This window comes from Pezoporus wallicus, unplaced genomic scaffold (assembly GCF_028554395.1).
Source record: "Pezoporus wallicus isolate ANWC-B61680 ecotype Strahan unplaced genomic scaffold, APGP_CSIRO_Pwel_v1 contig_2012, whole genome shotgun sequence".
In the NCBI taxonomy this organism is placed as follows: domain Eukaryota; kingdom Metazoa; phylum Chordata; class Aves; order Psittaciformes; family Psittacidae; genus Pezoporus; species Pezoporus wallicus.
In genome coordinates, this window is record NW_026639840.1 from 4183538 (window position 1) to 4200968 (window position 17431).

Below are 17431 nucleotides of genomic sequence, written 5' to 3' on the forward strand. Positions count from 1 at the left end.
TGCTTTCATAGAGGAAAATGGAAGTATCCTGTAGGAGAGACACTGAATCAAATCCATGAAATACTCTTACAGAGACCACATTAGAAGTGGCAGCATATAGTTGGCGTAGCATTGCTCTTGCCTTTGTTGGAAGATGTTTAAATATTTCATGTGTAAGTCGGAAAGTAACCAGTTGGTTCATTGCAACTGTATTGCCTTACACGGTTGGTTCACTTCATTCAGCTGCTGGTTTGTGGCTTGATCAGTTTGCAAGTGAAAAATTACCATGGAAAACATTAAGCCTGGTTGAAGCGAGTTTTTTTTTTATTAATGCAAGCACATCCAGTCAAACACGGAATATCCTGCTTTATGGTACAGCTTTATATTTAGCATTTCAGCTCAGAATAGCAAAACACAGTATTTAAGGAATGTATCAAACTGAGGGAGGAAAAATAAACAGGAACCAATGTGGATACTGCATTGATTTCAAGTATATACTAGGACCGATTGACTGGTGAAGTGCACATTCATGTGAAAGCTTTTTCATACATTTACAGAAAGTGTTCTAAAATTGCATTTCAAATATATATTTTTTCTTAAATTTTAAGCATCCCTTTTAAATTTCAGTTACATAAACAAAGCTGATATACAATCCCTCTTCTAGTGTCCGACAACATTACTAGCTAGAATATCTCTGAAAGTGCAAAACACTGTAATAATACAGTATAAATATTCTTACTCTAATCCAGGGCTGAAGGTCAGTACTTCAGCACAGGAAAAATAGCAGCAGATCGTAAGAATTATCCTTTCCCCATTTCTGGACTGTTCTTGTCTTTTATTTGTCTTTGATGTCAATGCTATGGGAATAGTAAAATGTTGATTTATCTCCCTCCCTTACCCCAACTTACTCTTTTAAGTATTTGTCAAAGTGGAACAGGGAGAGAGGGAAGGCTCTTTAATTTTTCACCGTACTATAGGTCCAATACAGCAAATAATTTCTAAGTAATCCTAGATGCTGCATGAAACAGTGGCGCTGCTCTTGGTTGTAGGCACTCAGCAAGAAGAGTCTACTGGACTGGAACAAACCAGACCCTTGGTCCTGCAAATCTTGCCCCTTCTTCAACAGAAGGCAGAATAAGAGAAAACCCATCTACATGCAGTTGATACTTTTTTAAAGAAGCTTGTGCAGAGGTCCTCTGTGAGGCTCTACAAGGAAGGCTGTAACCACTGTAAACTCTAGAGGGCCTTGTTTAATATCATCTAATTGCCTGGCTCAGGTAATTACCTTTACTGTATATCCAGCCCTCAAGCCTTAAGAGAACACTTACTGTAAAGGACAGAAGCTATTAATGGGTAATAATTGGTCAATTCATCAAAATAAGTTTTAATATGAGCTTTTTTTTTTCTTCTTAGTTTCTTACCTGATCTCTGAATTAAGTCCTGAACTGTGTATTTTTTTTATTTTTTTCTTGAAAACATAAGCTCCTCGGGTGCTCATTTAGATAGCCAAATCATGTGTAAACTCAAGACTAAGAGAAGAAATTAGAAATGGTTAAGTGCCAGTAGGGTTATAGATCACCTCCAGTTTGGTACTAACCTGGGTTCAAAGGTTTGACCAATCTCTTATGGTGTCTTCCCTTAGATTTCAACATGTTCTGGCTCAGTTAATCATGGCTTATAAAATACTAGGAAAAACTTATTACTTGTTCTTTGCTTTAATTGTCTGTAAGAGCAGACTAGCATTTTCAAAGGAACCTGGGGAATTAAATGACCAGTTCAGTGGTGATTAGCTCTTCTTCAGTGTCTTTGGAAATTTTAGCCTTAATTTCAAATGGGGTATCTGAGTATTTCCCTCTCCCTAGCTCATGTATGACTTCTATTTTCCAAAAACTGTTTTAAAAAAAAACATACTGAGCCTGTTTTGCAGAGATAAGCTAGGTTAGACATCCTTCTCTCAAACAAAATAGTAAACAAAAAATCCCTGATTTCTTTTAAAAAGGAAAACACAAACTACTCTGACAGCCAGAATTTAAATGATAGTTCCCAGAAGTATTAGACATGCGTGCATCTTCACATGTGCACGCACACTTACACACACACACAAACACACATTCCCCAACAGTTACCCCATCTTATCTTTTTAAATCGTGTAACAAAAATAATGTTTGCTGCACCATCAATGTTACAGGCAGGTATACTCTACTTCATGTGCCATATTCTCCACTTTATTTAAAGAGTACTTTTTAGCTGGTTTCAAGACATCCATATTTTTATTTTCTTTACTTCCAGTCCAGCGTAATAGAAGGTACACTAAACGATATTAGTACCTTGTAAGGCACTATTTTCTGATGTAGGAGCGGAACATGCTTACTGCAGATGTCTAAGGCCTTGACTCTACAAACACTAACACGTGTGAACTAACACCTGATTTGAAGGAGACCCTTTACTTCAAAGCTAGAGACATGTTGAGTGCTCTGTAGGATACTGCTCCAGTAGAGTACTTAACTGGAACATCGGCTTTAGTGGAGAAGTGTGTTTTTAATTTTTATTTATTTTGGTTGAAGTAATAAAAAATAAAAATTTGGATGCTAATAGAATAAGATCTCCCCAGGGATACCATCTCCTATCATACACTTCATCTCTGAGAACAGGGCCCTGCCCTTGTATTCAAAATAAAAAAAACAAAACCCTTCACTCAAGTGCCTTAAGGTTGACATGTGAAATATTTACCACATTTTTTTCATAAAAGTTACTGTATATACAAAACAGACCTCAGCCAGTGAGGTCTTTCTCAGCTCAGTCCAAGTCCTTCAGATTGTAAAAACATGTTCATTCAATGTGCTTCAAAGTCTGCAGATCAGATCCAAGAATCTCAGGCTCTGTTAAGCAGAGTTGTCCTAAAAGTAATAAAAAATAAAATTATCTTCCTGTAACAACAAAAAATGTTAGTTTTGGTGACTGTGGGCATTAGATCTATCTTGCATCGTTACCTGGTGGCCTTTCTTCAAGGGATAAATTTCCAGCTGTTGCAAAGTGGAATATATCCCTGAATTCCAATAAAGTTGCTGACTTTAAATGAAAATTTAACTTTTATAACATTATTCAGGCCCTTAAGATGCGCTGTGGCAACATGATGTTCTGTCATTTTAAACTATGCTGAACAGCACTGGATTTAATGCGAGTTACATTGTGTGGGTGTCATAAATGAAAAGCTTATGTGGACTTCCTAAGAAACACTGGGATCACTGGGAAGCAGTGTCTTGTCTAGGACAATAGTATCCTAATGTAGCTCAACTGCAGCCCAGGACATACAGGCTTCTTCCCTCATTTTTATCTGGTATGGGTATTTCAAATCTAAGTATCTAACATGATTTACAAAGTTCTAAATCTCTCTTTCTGCCTTGGCCTCAGTATTAGAATTTTTATCTAAATTAGCTGATCTCATAATGTACATGGAAGAGGTGCTTCCCCCTCTCAGAGGGAAGAGGAATCATTGAGACTTTTTCCCTTAACAGTAGGCTGAAAATTAAGAGTATTCATATAAAACTTCACCTTTTTATAGGAGTAATAAATGCATAGGTATGAGGACTGATAGCAATTTATTATTATCTCTATATATTTGTTTCCCTGAGAAAAGCATGTCTGAAAACTGCTACAAATGTAGATTCTTTTACTGTATTTGATAGCCTAAACAAAGCATATTCTCTTTTGTAGTCCCAGCAGTGATCTTGCAGCCTGAACTGGTCTGGCTGTTTTCAATGACTTAAAGCTGCCCATATGTCCAAGCCATATGGAATTTTTCAGATTTGAATTTTAAAGAAAAAATAAATATATTTGAGCCAAAATGGTCTTAAAATGTGTATGCAAATAGGAGGAAGCTCATGATCACGTGCCTGTGTGTGACTGTAAAAAAAAAACAAAAACACAAACTCCCCCAAAAAATCCCAAACCAAAAAAACCTCATGTTCTCAGGAAGTTTCATACCTGAGTGTTTTCCAGCTGTCTTTCTCCATGTGGTTTTCTGGGCCTTCACTTTCAAAGGATGCAATGAACAGAGCTAGTAAATAAAATAAGAACAGTCAGATACATGGGTTTGTTAATTGAAGAAAAAGAATTACAATACAGTAGGTGTAGCTTGTCAGACTTCATAATGAAGTTTATTCTCCTCAGAAGCTGATACAGAAGTGATAATACATATTTATCTAATACTTTTGCACTTTTTTGTATCACAGTATGCTAGAGATTGGAAGGGACCTCGAAAGATCATCTAGTCCAATCCCCCTGCCGGAGCAGGAACACCTAGATAATGTTACACAGGAATGTGTCCAGGCGAGTTTTGAATGTCTCCAGGGAAGGAGACTCCACAACCTCCCTGGGCAGCCTGTTCCAGTGTTCTGTCACCCTCACTGAGAAGAAGTTTCTTCTCAAGTTTAAGTGGAACCTCTTGTGTTCCGGTCTGTACCCATTACCCCTTGTCCTATCATTGTTTGCCACTGCATATTCAGTCTAGTGCTCACTATACTGAATATTCATTCACTGTAATGCTGAGTAAAGGATTTTACCTTCTTCACTATAAATGGGTGCTGTGAGTAGATAGCTCTGAATCTTCTTGTCTTTTTCAAAAGGGCACTCAACCTGTTTCCATGTCAGGAAATCATGGATCTGTCTTGAAATTTCCCAGAACTTCTGCATGAGGTAATTAAAATAATATTATTAAAATACTGTTTTCTTCCAACTATTAGTTCTTTTGTTTCAGTTTCACACCCTCAGTCTTAGTATTCATGCTGTTTCTTGTTGCTATTTTAGTACCTTTTAAAACTAACCTTTTAACTGATGGAAATTATGTACCAGCAGATTTTTAGATTCTTTTCTGTACATGCAGTTGTGGATCTGCTGGATATGTAATATAAACATGGCAACTTCAAGCACTTGCTTTCATAGAAATTTGGTGAAACAGTAGATCATAGCAATGCTGAAGGAATTGGTAATATAATGAACTAGAAGTTCAAAACTGGCAAATGTTTATAATTTACAATGTTTTAAGTAGCATTCCAGTTTCTGTAATAGCAAAGTCCTACCTTGAAGTTTATCTGCCCATTGGGCAAGCGGTTTGTATGTATTTTGTGCAGAAAGTAGATATCTTTAATAAACAGGTTGAAAACCGGGATGACTATTTTCTCTCTATTGCTGTTGGCAGTCTGAGATCGCTGTGCCGCTCCTTGCAGGGCTGTGCGGTAGTTACAGAAGTTGCTGGATGGATCCATGTGATGCTGTTTTTATGGGGGGGGAAAGGCAGTCAAGTAATACATGTTTCCTTCCTTCGGGGAGTTCATTCTTTATTAATTCTTTGGCCCTCTCCTTAAATTTTCAAAGAGTAGCATATGCTTAGTACGTCTAGATTCAGGTTTTTCTAACTTCTGTCTTGCTTGGAAGGAGAATTCTGTATTGGCTTTACACCTATGCTTTATTTCAATGGCTAATGGAAGCCTGAAAGGAAATGAGAAATGTCTATTGGGTGAAACCTCACAAAATTCTAACTTGCTGTCATCGATCTTTGCAGTGATGGTTCTGGTTAAGTATTTTCATTCAGATCTCCACTAGATGGAGTACTCTTATTAGTTTTAAGTGTAGCAAAGTAGCAGCTGCTGGAGTGAAAACGACCTAATTGGAAAAAATATGCTAGGAAGAAATAACCTTAAAGAAAGCTTGCACTCTCTGCAGGTAAGTAGGGAGTTTGAAATTCAGGAAATGATCTCTCTAATGTTTATGTGCTGGTGACCACTGCCTCGGTGATCTCTGACTTAGTTTTATCCAAACCTCTGGTATGGAATTAGTATTTGGTGGATTTCTAGGTAAAGTCTAAACTTTATACCTACCTCTAAAACATCAAATTTGGCTGTTTTGACCTTGGACCAAGTTTTCTTTAGCCGTGCCACAGGACTCAAGTTCATGCCAGCTGAATGGAGAGAGAGGACAGAAAGAAACAACCGAGTTAAACAGTTATGTTAGCCCTCTGTTTTTTTATGTATCGTCACCAATGTATTTTGGAAGGCAGTTCAGCTTCAGAAACAGAAGTTGTAGCTAACACTTACCCACCCACACATTAATCTGTCACTGGTACATACTGCCCCTGTAGAAGTGTGTATGCTGAGGTAGTCAGCTGATTTAGGGCAAGTATGAGCATCGTCTTGCCAGTCAGGTTGTAAAATGGAGTGCCTTCTGTCATCTGTGTTAAGGATACTCACAGATAATAGCCATCATTGAGTTGAAGTTTCCAATATTGAAGCATTCTCTTGCCACATCAATGAAAAATTCCACCATTCTTGTACGCTGCTTTTTCTTTACAACCTGAAAAAAAACCCACCCAAAGATCTGTTAAGAGGGAAGGGATGGACTGAATTTTGGATGGGATATTCAGTAAAAGGCATTGTAACAGGTTGATTGAATAGACATTTCAAGATTTGATCCAGCTAAATCTCATGATGATAATAGCATTGAAGGTATTTTGTTATGATTAACTTTTGTTAAAAGTGCAGAAGTATACTATCAATTATTTGTCTAGCTGTGGGGGAATGTAAGGTTTTGTTTATTCATGAAGTTCAGCATTTTGGGGAATCTTATATAAACAGGCTGGATGCTTTCAGCAACTTCCCATTACTTGAAAAAAAAAAAGATAACCTGAAGCTGTTGTTCCAAAGAATATATGCAAAAAAACCTAAACCTATGAGGAAGGCGGAAAAGCAGACTTAAGACCAGGGCATATAACCTGAATATGAGGGAGAACAGTTACGATGTCCCAATTTTCTCATTTTACAGTGCATACTCTTAAATTATGTTTTGAGAGCAGGTAGTGAAGATGATCAAATGTACAAATTCCCATTCATGCTGACACAAAAATAATCTAGCAAGTTATGCTGAAGGTAGCTAGTAAGTTATGCTGAGCATCTACTTTGCAGATTTTTTCTTTTAATATAAATGGCAAAGCAAAATTAATATATAGCATTGTTTTCAAACTTCATTTCCAAAAGCCATCAATCTTTCTCTTTTTCTTTCTCTTTTTTTTTCAATTTTAAGCTAGTATTATTGCCTGGATTACATTCATTTATTGAGCTCTTTCCTATATTTAGATCTGGAAGTTTGTTCTGGCTTGTACAAAAGTGGCTCCCAAGTGATGACTGCAGACTACTTCACAAGGGAATTAATTTTTCTTTTTAAAAAACACAACCCCTTGCATAAATACTTCAGTTTCCATGTTATACTGAAAGAAAATCATTCAGTAGTCAACGGCTTGGCTTAGCCTTTTTGTTTGACTAGCCATACAAGCCAGCTCTGGAAGATGTCTTGGTGTGTTTTTGTAGTAAGTGTCTGTAAGAGCAGGAAATCCTAAGAGATTAGGATTGATATGTCAAACTTCACGAAATTCCCCTAGGAATCTGGATTCCCACAGAAGAGGAATAGGAGAACAGGAGAATTCCTGACTAGTAGGAATAGAGAGAAAATGTCCCATTTGCTTGAATTGGTGCATATTAATAGGAACCTAAAATGACAAAGAATAAAAAAAAGTTTGTTATTCAGGGAAAGAAAAAGGTTTATGGGGCAGTGAACTTTCCATTTCTTTATTATGTGATAGAAGTTACTTTAACTTCTAGTAAGACTGTTCTTGCACTTTTAAATCTTTCCTGTAGTCCACCTTCTTTTCAGTCTTCAAAGAAAGCTTATTCCTGATTTTTCAACCACAAATATGTATATATGACAATGCTAATGACATCTAAATGCAGTGGAAGAACAGCTGTTTACTGGTAAATCTGCATATAAAGATGAGTATCTTCTTAAGAATTAATGGATGTATTTAAACAAAATAAACCCAAAAGAGCTCCTAATTCAAGCTCCACATGTTTAATTTCACTGCATGACTAATGCTACTACAGAAGATAGACAAAACTAGAGAATACATGCAAAGCCAAACATGACCATGAACTCTCAACCATATAAGCATGAAAATAATTTAATGCTTAAGTAATGCCATTATCTTTAATTGCACTGCTAATGTTTAAATCTCTATTAGACCATTGTCTGTCTCTTGTCTTTAAGGCCAGTATCTCTTTGCTATCTTTTTTTCTATGAATACCTACCCGACAAATCTCTGTAGCTACCAGCATGCTGAGACAATTGAACCAATTGTCATAGGCCTCCAAATTATAGGTTTTGGTCACATCACCTCGGCACTGTAAGAGAACAGGCCACGTGTTAATCCTATCGTGTAGCATGATAAAGTCAACATACCAAAGGATAAATGTCCTTTTCACATCCTGGTAAAATCTTGCTGGATATTTTTTAAGGCAGGCTAGAAAAAGTCAGCCTTTCTTGTACAGAGTGTACTCAAATTATGGAGGTTCTTTACCCTGATTATTTTTTGTTTCTTTTTCCCTCCACACCCTTTCTTGTATACCTTGTGATTATCCAGGGAGTCCATGTGGCTGACAATCTGCATCAGATCCTCTGGGTAAATGTTGCTCACCCTTTCCTGTGTTTTGGAGAGATGAGAGATTGTGACTGCACAGACAAACAGAGTTTAGTGAAAAATCCATCAATAAAGCCAAAGTTAGGAGAACATTTTGGTAACTTTTATCTTCCTACAGTTGAGATGTGTGAGGTGTTATTGGTGTAGCTAATTGGTCTTACTTGGTACTTTTTGATTAAAACACTGGAGGCTTTCAGTGAAGCCACAGCAAAGCTTACACAATGAGTATATTAACATTTACTAAATGGAAAAGTAAATCATTCACACAAATTAGTGCCTCACCAGTTCGACATAGGTCAGCTGCTGTGCCAAGATCAGAGGGTCACAGCACACACTCAGGATGTCCTTTTGAGTTGACTGTGGCTTGGTTTTGAGGATGGTGCCTTTGTCAGTAGCAGGTTGCCGGAATTTCTCTTTGATTTCCTGGTACTGGCTCCGTGCAGAGAGGGCCATCAGGAGGTTCTGTGTCATCTGGCTAATGATCTTTTTCACTGTTCCATTTTCCTAAGCAAAAGGCAGAAACAATGACTGCTAAAAAACTTAAGGTCTTGCAGACACAGATCACCAGAGAATTTCTGACAGGGAAAAAAATAAATGCCTGCTATCTGTTTTCTTTCATCTTATCTGAGCTGATAATCTTATGTCAAATTAACTTGTCCTAACTGCCCACACAACTTCATAATGACATTGCTATGCCTGCCTGCCTTCCCAACTCTGTTTCGCTTATTTCGCTGGTCTGCTCCTTGTGGCAGATTTTGGCTAGTACCCCCATTTCAAAGGCATCCATGTAAACAGCTTAATAGTGGTTAAGGTGAAAGGTGGTTGACTTGCTTGCACAAGGCTTCTTAGATTCTCTGTGTTCAAAGTGCCAAAAAGCTCCTTCTCATTGTGACCAGACCCACTGATTATCAAGTCTAGCCCAGGCATAACCTAGGGAACTAATATGTCCAAGAATATATCCCTAAAATACACTGGTTTGGCTTTGAACAACTACAGCATACGAAGATTTTGGTAAAAGCACAATGCACATCATGCTCTTGGACAACTAAAATGCCTTTCTGTTTATCAGGTGCAGATTTTAAACATAGGACCAATAAGGATACCTACCGGTAAAGCCACAGAACTGTTATCCATCTGCTCAGTGTTTTGACAACTAAGGCATGCTAAATGCTTTCTGCCATTGATTGTGTCCTACAGACATTCCTCAATGAAATCAACTCCAAAGAGCTAACTTGATCAGTGTTCTGCTTTCCATCCCTCCTGTTACTGCTTTAAATGACCTAGGTTCTCCAATCCTGTTCTTCCTGCTCCTTAGAAATTGGAAAAACATAATTCTACCAAAGACAGTCCTTCTCTTTCCTACACAATTGTTCTGTTGCTTTCATGCAAATTATTTCTCTCAGCCACAATAACTGTTTACAACTTGCTCTGTTGGTTTCTGCCAGTCAACTGGATACACTAGAAAGAACGGCAATGAATCTGTGATTGTTCAAAGAAGCCACTAATGTGCAGTGATGACTGAAATTATGTACCAGATGTGAGAGACGGTGACTACCAAATACTTGCATATTGCATAGTATAATTAAGCAATAATAGTGTCAGAGTGTTGCTTTACAAGGCAATAATCTGACTCCCAAGTGAAATCAAACGAAAAGCTGAAAGCAGCGTAGCTCATCTTGAGGCAACCGGATTACTGCCGAACAGCAGCTGTCTAGAGCCATTTGTGATATTGTGCTACAAGTGTTCAGAAATGCCAAAGGAGCAGGGTGTGGAGGGTGCTAAAATAAAGTGCTGATTGCGTTCTCTGGTATCCTGAGCTTTCTATTGTAAATCATTTTACTTCAGCTGCTGTGTCTGATTTAACCGCACCTCTGGGAGGAAGCAGACTTCCTAGATACGGACCACAAAGAATAAAACTTGAAGGCAGGTGGGAATATCTCAGTATGTGAAGGCAAATCAAGAAACTGAAGTGAAATGAAAAACTATGGTTTACTTAAGCTACTGTAAATTTATTAGCATCTTAATGCTAAGACAAATGCCCTTATACATTTAGCAGTTTTCTTTCGTTACTTAGTCTTACCCTGAATTTTCTTACAACTTTGGAAAATAAGTCAATGAGAGTACAATAACTTGTTTGAATTCAAGCAAGATGTTTGTTCTTGCGGCACAACCCCGGCTGTACCAATAGCTATCTGATAATGCTGTCTGCTATCACTAGGACAAGCATCTGACTGCTTTCTATGAGTTCTCAGTTGACTTTACAGAATCACAGGATGGTTAAGGTTGGAAAGGACCTGAAGATCATATAATTTCAACCTCCCTGCCATGGGCACGGACACCTCACACTAGACCATGTTATCCAAGGCTCTGTCTAACCTGGTCTTGAACACTGCCAGGGATGGAGTATTCACGACTTCCTTAGGCAGCCTGTTCCAATGCTTTCTATCCTATGTATGGAGAATAGTGTCTTAGGAGAATAGGAAAAGCTTTAAAATACAAAATAAAACTCCAAACCATTGCCGTAATCCCTTGTGGAAGCACAGTATGGGTATACTTATTATACTTATTATATACTTATACAGTATTGTGGTGACAAATACTGAGAGCATGAGCTGTTTTTTGTCACTGATGTCAAATTATGTGTCCTGGGAGTTAGATGTGGCACAGTTCTTCGCTGATCAAGTTTGATCCCCTTAACAAGGCTACAAGTCAAAACGGTGACGCTGTAACTAATGGATGTCATTAGATTCCTCAGACGCCAGAGCACTGAGCCACTTCAGGAAGACTTGTTTCTCAAATGACAATTTATTCATACATGTCAGAGTGGGAGGAAAGGGGAAGAGAAAGAAAGACCACAAGTTCACTCTAGTTCAAAGTGATAGACAAATTAAATACTAAGATACAAATGCTAAAAAACTCTGCCAAGTCCCCTTTCACAGTAGTATCTCTGCCAACACACATAAACCTTTTTGTCCTTGTCTACAAAAGGAATAGAAGGAATATTACAATCCTATTTCCTTTTCTCCTCCTACTCTCGGGCGCTGACATTTTCATAGTGGCATCCAAGTAAACAGCTTTGCTTATGCAATAAAACTGACATATTTCCTTTTGACAACTTGGTAGCACCTAATCGTATTGTGTCCTATCGCTGATTCATGCAGTGCTGTCAAACCTGTTGGTCTTCATTTTCTCCATACATGAATCAACAGAAACACATAATACAACTGCCTTTCCATTTCCTGCTAGTTGTTCTCAAATATCTTGAGGTGGTGGGTTTAAAAACAAGAAGCAGCTTCTGCTTCTGTACGAGTAAGCCTTTCATGTTCATACAAATGCTTAACAATTAATTCCCTTGCAGTCCTTCTTTCTGTCTACTGGTAGTGACTTTTTCAATGAGGAAAATAAGTGTCAGTTCAGCCCTTGTTTTATTTGATTTTGATTTATCTGTTTGCTTTACAGAAGTCTTGTGGGGCCTAGTTTTCTTCATAGGCTAGAAACTCAGAGCTGTTAAGACTGATGACTGACTAGGTAGCAAAGTTTCTTTTGTGGAATTATTGTGTATGTCACCTGAGACACAGCAAAAAACCAGTTGCTGATTATTGTTAGGAACTAAGAATGAACTATTAAATAATAAGCATCTTCACCTTGAGCAGTAATACATAGAATTATAGAATATTTAGGGTTGGAAAGGACCTTAAGATCATCTAGTTCCAACTCCTCTCACACTAGACCGTGTCATCCAAGGCTTTGTCCAACCTGGCCTTGAACACTATCAGGGATAGAGCATTTACCCCTTCTTTGGGCAGTCTGTTTCAGTGCCTCACCACCCTCACAGTAAAGAACTTCTTCCTTATATCTAACCTGAACTTCCCCTGTTTAAGTTTAAACCCATTACCCCTTGTCCTGTCACTGCAGTCCCTGATGAAGAATCCCTCTCCAGCACCCTTCTAGGCCCCCTTCAGATACTGGAAGGCTGCTATGAGGTCTCAACGCAGCCTTCTCTTCTCCAGGCTGAACAGCCCTAACTTTCTCAACCTATCCTTACATAGGAGGTGCTCCAGTCCCCTGATCATCCTCGTGGCCCTCCTCTGGACTTGTTCCAACAGTTCCATGTCTTTTTTATGTTGAGGACACCAGAACTGTACACAATACTCCAGGTGAGGTCTCACGAGAGCAGAGTGGAGGGGCAGGATCACCTCCTTTGACCTGCTGGTCACCGCTCCTTTTGATGCAGCCCAGGATATGGTTGGCTTTCTGGGCTGCGAGCGCACACTGAAGCCGGCTCATGTTAAGTTTCTCATCAACCAACACCCCCAAGTCCTTCTCCGCAGGGCTGCTCTGAATCTCTTCTCTGCCCATTTGATACAACTAGCTGATATGCCTTGTGGGACTTAGAGTAGTAACAAAGGTTGGAATGTAAGTTATGATGAAAGTTAACTATATTGTGCCATTATAGTCACTGTCCTTTCTCCTTTTGCACTACATCCATTTCTCATATTTTGTCTCTTTCTCTTACACTTGATTATACAGTAGACAGTTTCTGGTAATGGACCATTAAGTTCATCTCTTGGCCCATGTCCTGCACTTATATTGACAGTTTACAGGGTTTGTATATTTAAAGGTTGACAAATATTGCTTTACCACTTAATGTTTATCCATCCCTACCTCATCACATTGTGTGATTCTGTGAGCAATCTCCTTCAATTCTTTCATGGATTTTTCATCTTGGAAATCATAGGGGAAAGTTTCAGTCCATTCCTTCAGGAGCTGAATGATTTTGGCAGCGAAGGATTTTAGCTTTGCCTAGAAAGAGACAATGAGTTGATTACTGACCAAAGGCTCTTCTGACTGCAGAGTAAATTATCTGCTGAAGGTTTACATAAACTAGAGACACCCTTGAAAATACTTTGCATTAGTAATAGGTGAAGAGGACAAAAAGAAAACTGTGAGCTAGTTTCCCAAATAGTTTTGTCCTCCTTTCATGGTAACTGGTAATATCTCTTACCAAACACTGGAAAGATATTTTCAAGGTTAGTTGTATGAAGCCAGGAAGATGACAGATTAGTTTGTGACTTACTTGATTGAAGTCAATGGGACTTTTGCTGACTTATGCCATCTCAGCCAGCAGTACCTTAGTGTTTGAATTCAAATGTATACAAGCTGCAGCACCCTAGCAAGCATCTTTCATAAGAGACATTCACAAAGACATTTTTGTTCTATAGAATTTATCAGACCCTCCATGTTGAGTTGTATATTTAAATAAATGAATGTCAGGAAAGATGTGCATGTGTTCTCTCCATGACATCTAAATCTAGATGGACTTTGCAAATAAAAAGTATTGGCTCTTACTCAAAAGGCTGACAACCAGAGAAAGGGAAGGAAGAGCTATTTTCTAAGTTCTTCTGTTACCCATGAATCTTTAAAGGCTTTTCATCAGTTAGGCCCAAATTATTCCACTATGCTAAGAATAGACAGCAGCATCAGTAAATCCAAGGAAGCACTCCTGTAAAATTGGGAGTATGAGTGCTAAGAACAGTTTAACAAACAAGAAGAATCAAAACTTAATTCAGGTTGTATTTATCTTTCCACCCAGCTTGTGATGCACTGAAGAAAAAGAGGAAGCTTTCATTTGTGTTTACCTTCCCACTTGTGCAAGCTACAGAAGTTCCACTACACAGCAGTTCCTTCCCCCATGCACAGTGTGCTTTCCTCATTGCACTCTTAGGGATTTACAGAAGGTGACTTAGCATGTGAGTGTCACTACAGGAAATTGGTGTATTTTCTTTTAAGACAAATAGAGACTGTGTTCCAAGAATTAGTAGGGATTCCTGCCAAAACATCATCTGATCATGGTATTGTTCCAGTTTATTTGATCAAAACCAAAAGTCAACCAAACTAAGCTGATTTTTTTTTTTGCATTTCTTTACATCTCACTTATATACAGTCAGTGCAATATCAATAATGATTGATAAGAACTCTTAAGTTAAATCATGCACAATTGAATCCCCAATCTGAAAATGATCCAGTGTTCCTTGTAAGTCTAAAGAGAATTTTCTTGCCCTTTTATTTTTTTTTCCTCCCAGAACAGCAAACTGCATTCTGCTAGCATTTTTTTCCTGTTTTTATTGATAACATTAATTTATCCTCTTCATGAGAGAAGCACAGAATAGTTGTATAGTGAGGGCAAAAGGAATCACCTTTCTCTGGCAGCAGACATTCCTGCAAAGCAGTGTCTGCTTATGCCACTTCTGTGGAGCCCACATTCAAGGTATTTCTGAACGGTATAGGACAGAGTTCCAGATTATAATTGTCTGTCCTCTGAACTCACATTGTCATTGGCCCTGGGTAAAATACAATTTATACTTCTTTGCTAAGGAATTTATGGAGCCTGACATTACTAAAAGAATAATCTGTAGGTGGTGACAGAGAATTAATTAGCCAGCCAGTGTGGTTTTCTTCAATTAAGTTAACAAGTATATGAATACTCCACTTTTGTTTATCAAAAGTGGAACAGATTTTTGGTATTAATTATCCTAACTAGACTTTCTTTTTAACTTCTGAAAATTAAAAGGGATGGATGGGGGCAGGAAAGTTCCAGAATCCATCCTTAGGCCGTGACAAGCATCTCTATATGAACACTAACCTCTTATCTTACGTATCTGCTCATGAGTTGCTAGCATTTGCTTCTTCCATCGTGATGGAAAGCTAGGTATCTGTTGCGAGACAAACTGCAAACAATGTTATTTGTTGTGTAATTACTCTTCAGATGTAAAAAGGTGTAATGTTTTATCAAAAGCTCTTAATGTTAATGAAAATAAGGTATGCTTTCTGAGAGCAATGCTATACTATAAAACATCAGTAAAGTAAAAGATGAGTTTCCTGTTTCATGTACACTCTGATGAAACCCAAAGCAGTGTGACAGGCTCGATGCATGTAATTTGTAATAGCCTAGGTAAAAATCACACAGATATGTGGGTAGCAGCACGCATTTTCCTTTTTGCCATGGTTGCAACAAACCTACCAACCTATTCTTTCTGTAGTCCTACCCCAGATGTGAGCTTCCTTGTGAGCCCTGACAAAGAGTTCTCTCGAGTCTGTGGGAATATTTTTCCCATAAATATTTCTTTGAGAAGAAAAATACTTCTATTAAGTACTGTGGATCAACTCTGTACTGAATGAGACAAGGCAGACAAGACCAAAAAACAACTACTAATTAGACAGGACGGCAATAGCAGTACTGTGCTTGTAAGAAAGGGAGGTTTAATGACAATGACCCAATTATAAGTATTGTTTTGATTTTTGATTTTAAAAAGGAGTACTTAGTGGTGTCAAAACCCAAGGGAAATCATAATGTTTTTGATAGGACTTCTGTATCCCAAGACAGGCTTAATAGAAATTAATTTCTATTTTCTCGTTTTATTTCTTACTTTTTTGACTTTTGAGTTAAAAAATACCCTCAAGCTGCAGAAATTATGCACCACAGTTTTAACAACAGGTTTTTCCACTGAGTAATACTATACAATTTTTTTTTTTCTTTCCTATGACAGTCTAGTTTGGGTCTTTCCAATCTCTAATGCACTTATGGGGAGTTAAATTTTATCCTTTATGGTCAAGCTTAACTTCTGACTTGTATATTATAATTGAAGCCTTAAACCATGAAACCCTTCCTTTTTATGAGTGGCCAAAGGAGCTTTGAGCAGGCTCCATGACATCCCAGAGTGTTTTTCTTTTCAATCTACTTCACTCTGGATTGTGTTCTGCAGGACTCTCTGACTAGCCAGTAATGTCAAAAACAAACGAATGATAACTATTGTGATGTGTAACCTCAAAACTTGGCTCCTCGCCACTTTTCCAGTTCTTATGCTATCCAGACTGCAAGTCAGCCAGCTTCCCATCTTAAGAGACTTGCACAAGCAAACACTGTCAGAAATGATCAGAGCTGCTTTAAGTGCTTTTGCCAGCTATTTCCTGCTATGGAACCACTTAATTAGAAGGTGCTGGTAGCTGATTATACTTTAATGGGTTATGACTATGAATACACAAAGTGTCTGGAGTTGAGAATTTTTATGCTGCATATGAAATGAGTTTTTATTCATTGCCAGATAGAAAAACAACTGTTTGTGAATGCTAGTGGCTGAACTTTTCTGTAAAACATACAGGTGCTTGCAGTAGAGGACATCAAAGTAGTCATTTGAGAGGAATGTCAGAAGCTTATGTAGCGTTTTCCAAGAATTTTGTGTTTAGTGGGCAGGAAAAACGTTACAGTTTATATTAAGGGGGTAGGAAGGGATCAAGGCCATGGTAGGAAAAGCAACCAGCAAAGCATGAAATTAAAGCAGCCTCCCAAACACTCGTGTTTTACTGTGACCCTGCTGTTTGTTGGTTTTCCTGTAGGCCCATTTCCAATTTGTCAGCAGAAGGTGTAAGAGTGTGGGTGTTTGGAGTATGAGCTGCTCTATTCCACAGCCTTTTCAAAGTGGAAGCCATGATTTTTAAAACATCTGCTGAAAATAGATGTAAAGTAGAATAATACTACTTTACAACTAATAGCTTTAAATAGCTGGGTGATTTAGTCCCCAGATACTATTTTCATTTGAAAATCTTGTAAGTGTATCGTTATTCACAAAAGTTTCATCTTATCCCATTATTTTTAAATCCAAGTATTTTAGAGATGTATTTTGACACTGGCTGCTGACAGCAGTTGTCTTCATATGTCTAGAACTTTACCCATTGCATGATTCATATGGTCCCAGCATCTTTTACAAATTCCTACCTCTGTTGTTTAGTTACCTGTTCCTGAGGAACCATTACAATTTAGTGTCAGTTTGAGGTTGCTCAGTCATGAACTGGTTCAGCAATGACAATGGGAACAGTTATGACTTCTGTGTACAAAGCTGGATGCAGTGATTCTTGCAACTTCTTTACCAAACC

At 38.0% G+C, this 17431-nt stretch overlaps 1 protein-coding gene across 3 annotated transcripts in view; it reads right to left on the reverse strand.

Annotated features, from left to right (window-relative positions):
- Positions 1–2182: 2182 nt before the first annotated feature.
- RASGEF1A (RasGEF domain family member 1A) overlaps positions 2183–17431 on the reverse strand; it is a 166327-nt gene continuing 151078 nt past the window's right edge. For all 3 annotated transcript variants that reach the window (XM_057416383.1, XM_057416381.1, XM_057416382.1), the window contains 10 exons: positions 13166–13303; positions 8783–9004; positions 8429–8503; positions 8112–8204; positions 6225–6327; positions 5856–5935; positions 5058–5249; positions 4542–4665; positions 3964–4036; positions 2183–2876 (listed from right to left, as the gene is read on the reverse strand). In XM_057416383.1, coding sequence (XP_057272366.1) covers positions 2852–2876; positions 3964–4036; positions 4542–4665; positions 5058–5249; positions 5856–5935; positions 6225–6327; positions 8112–8204; positions 8429–8503; positions 8783–9004; positions 13166–13303 — 1125 coding nt within the window. In that variant the 3' untranslated portion in view covers positions 2183–2851. The remainder of the gene's footprint in view (positions 2877–3963; positions 4037–4541; positions 4666–5057; positions 5250–5855; positions 5936–6224; positions 6328–8111; positions 8205–8428; positions 8504–8782; positions 9005–13165; positions 13304–17431) is intronic.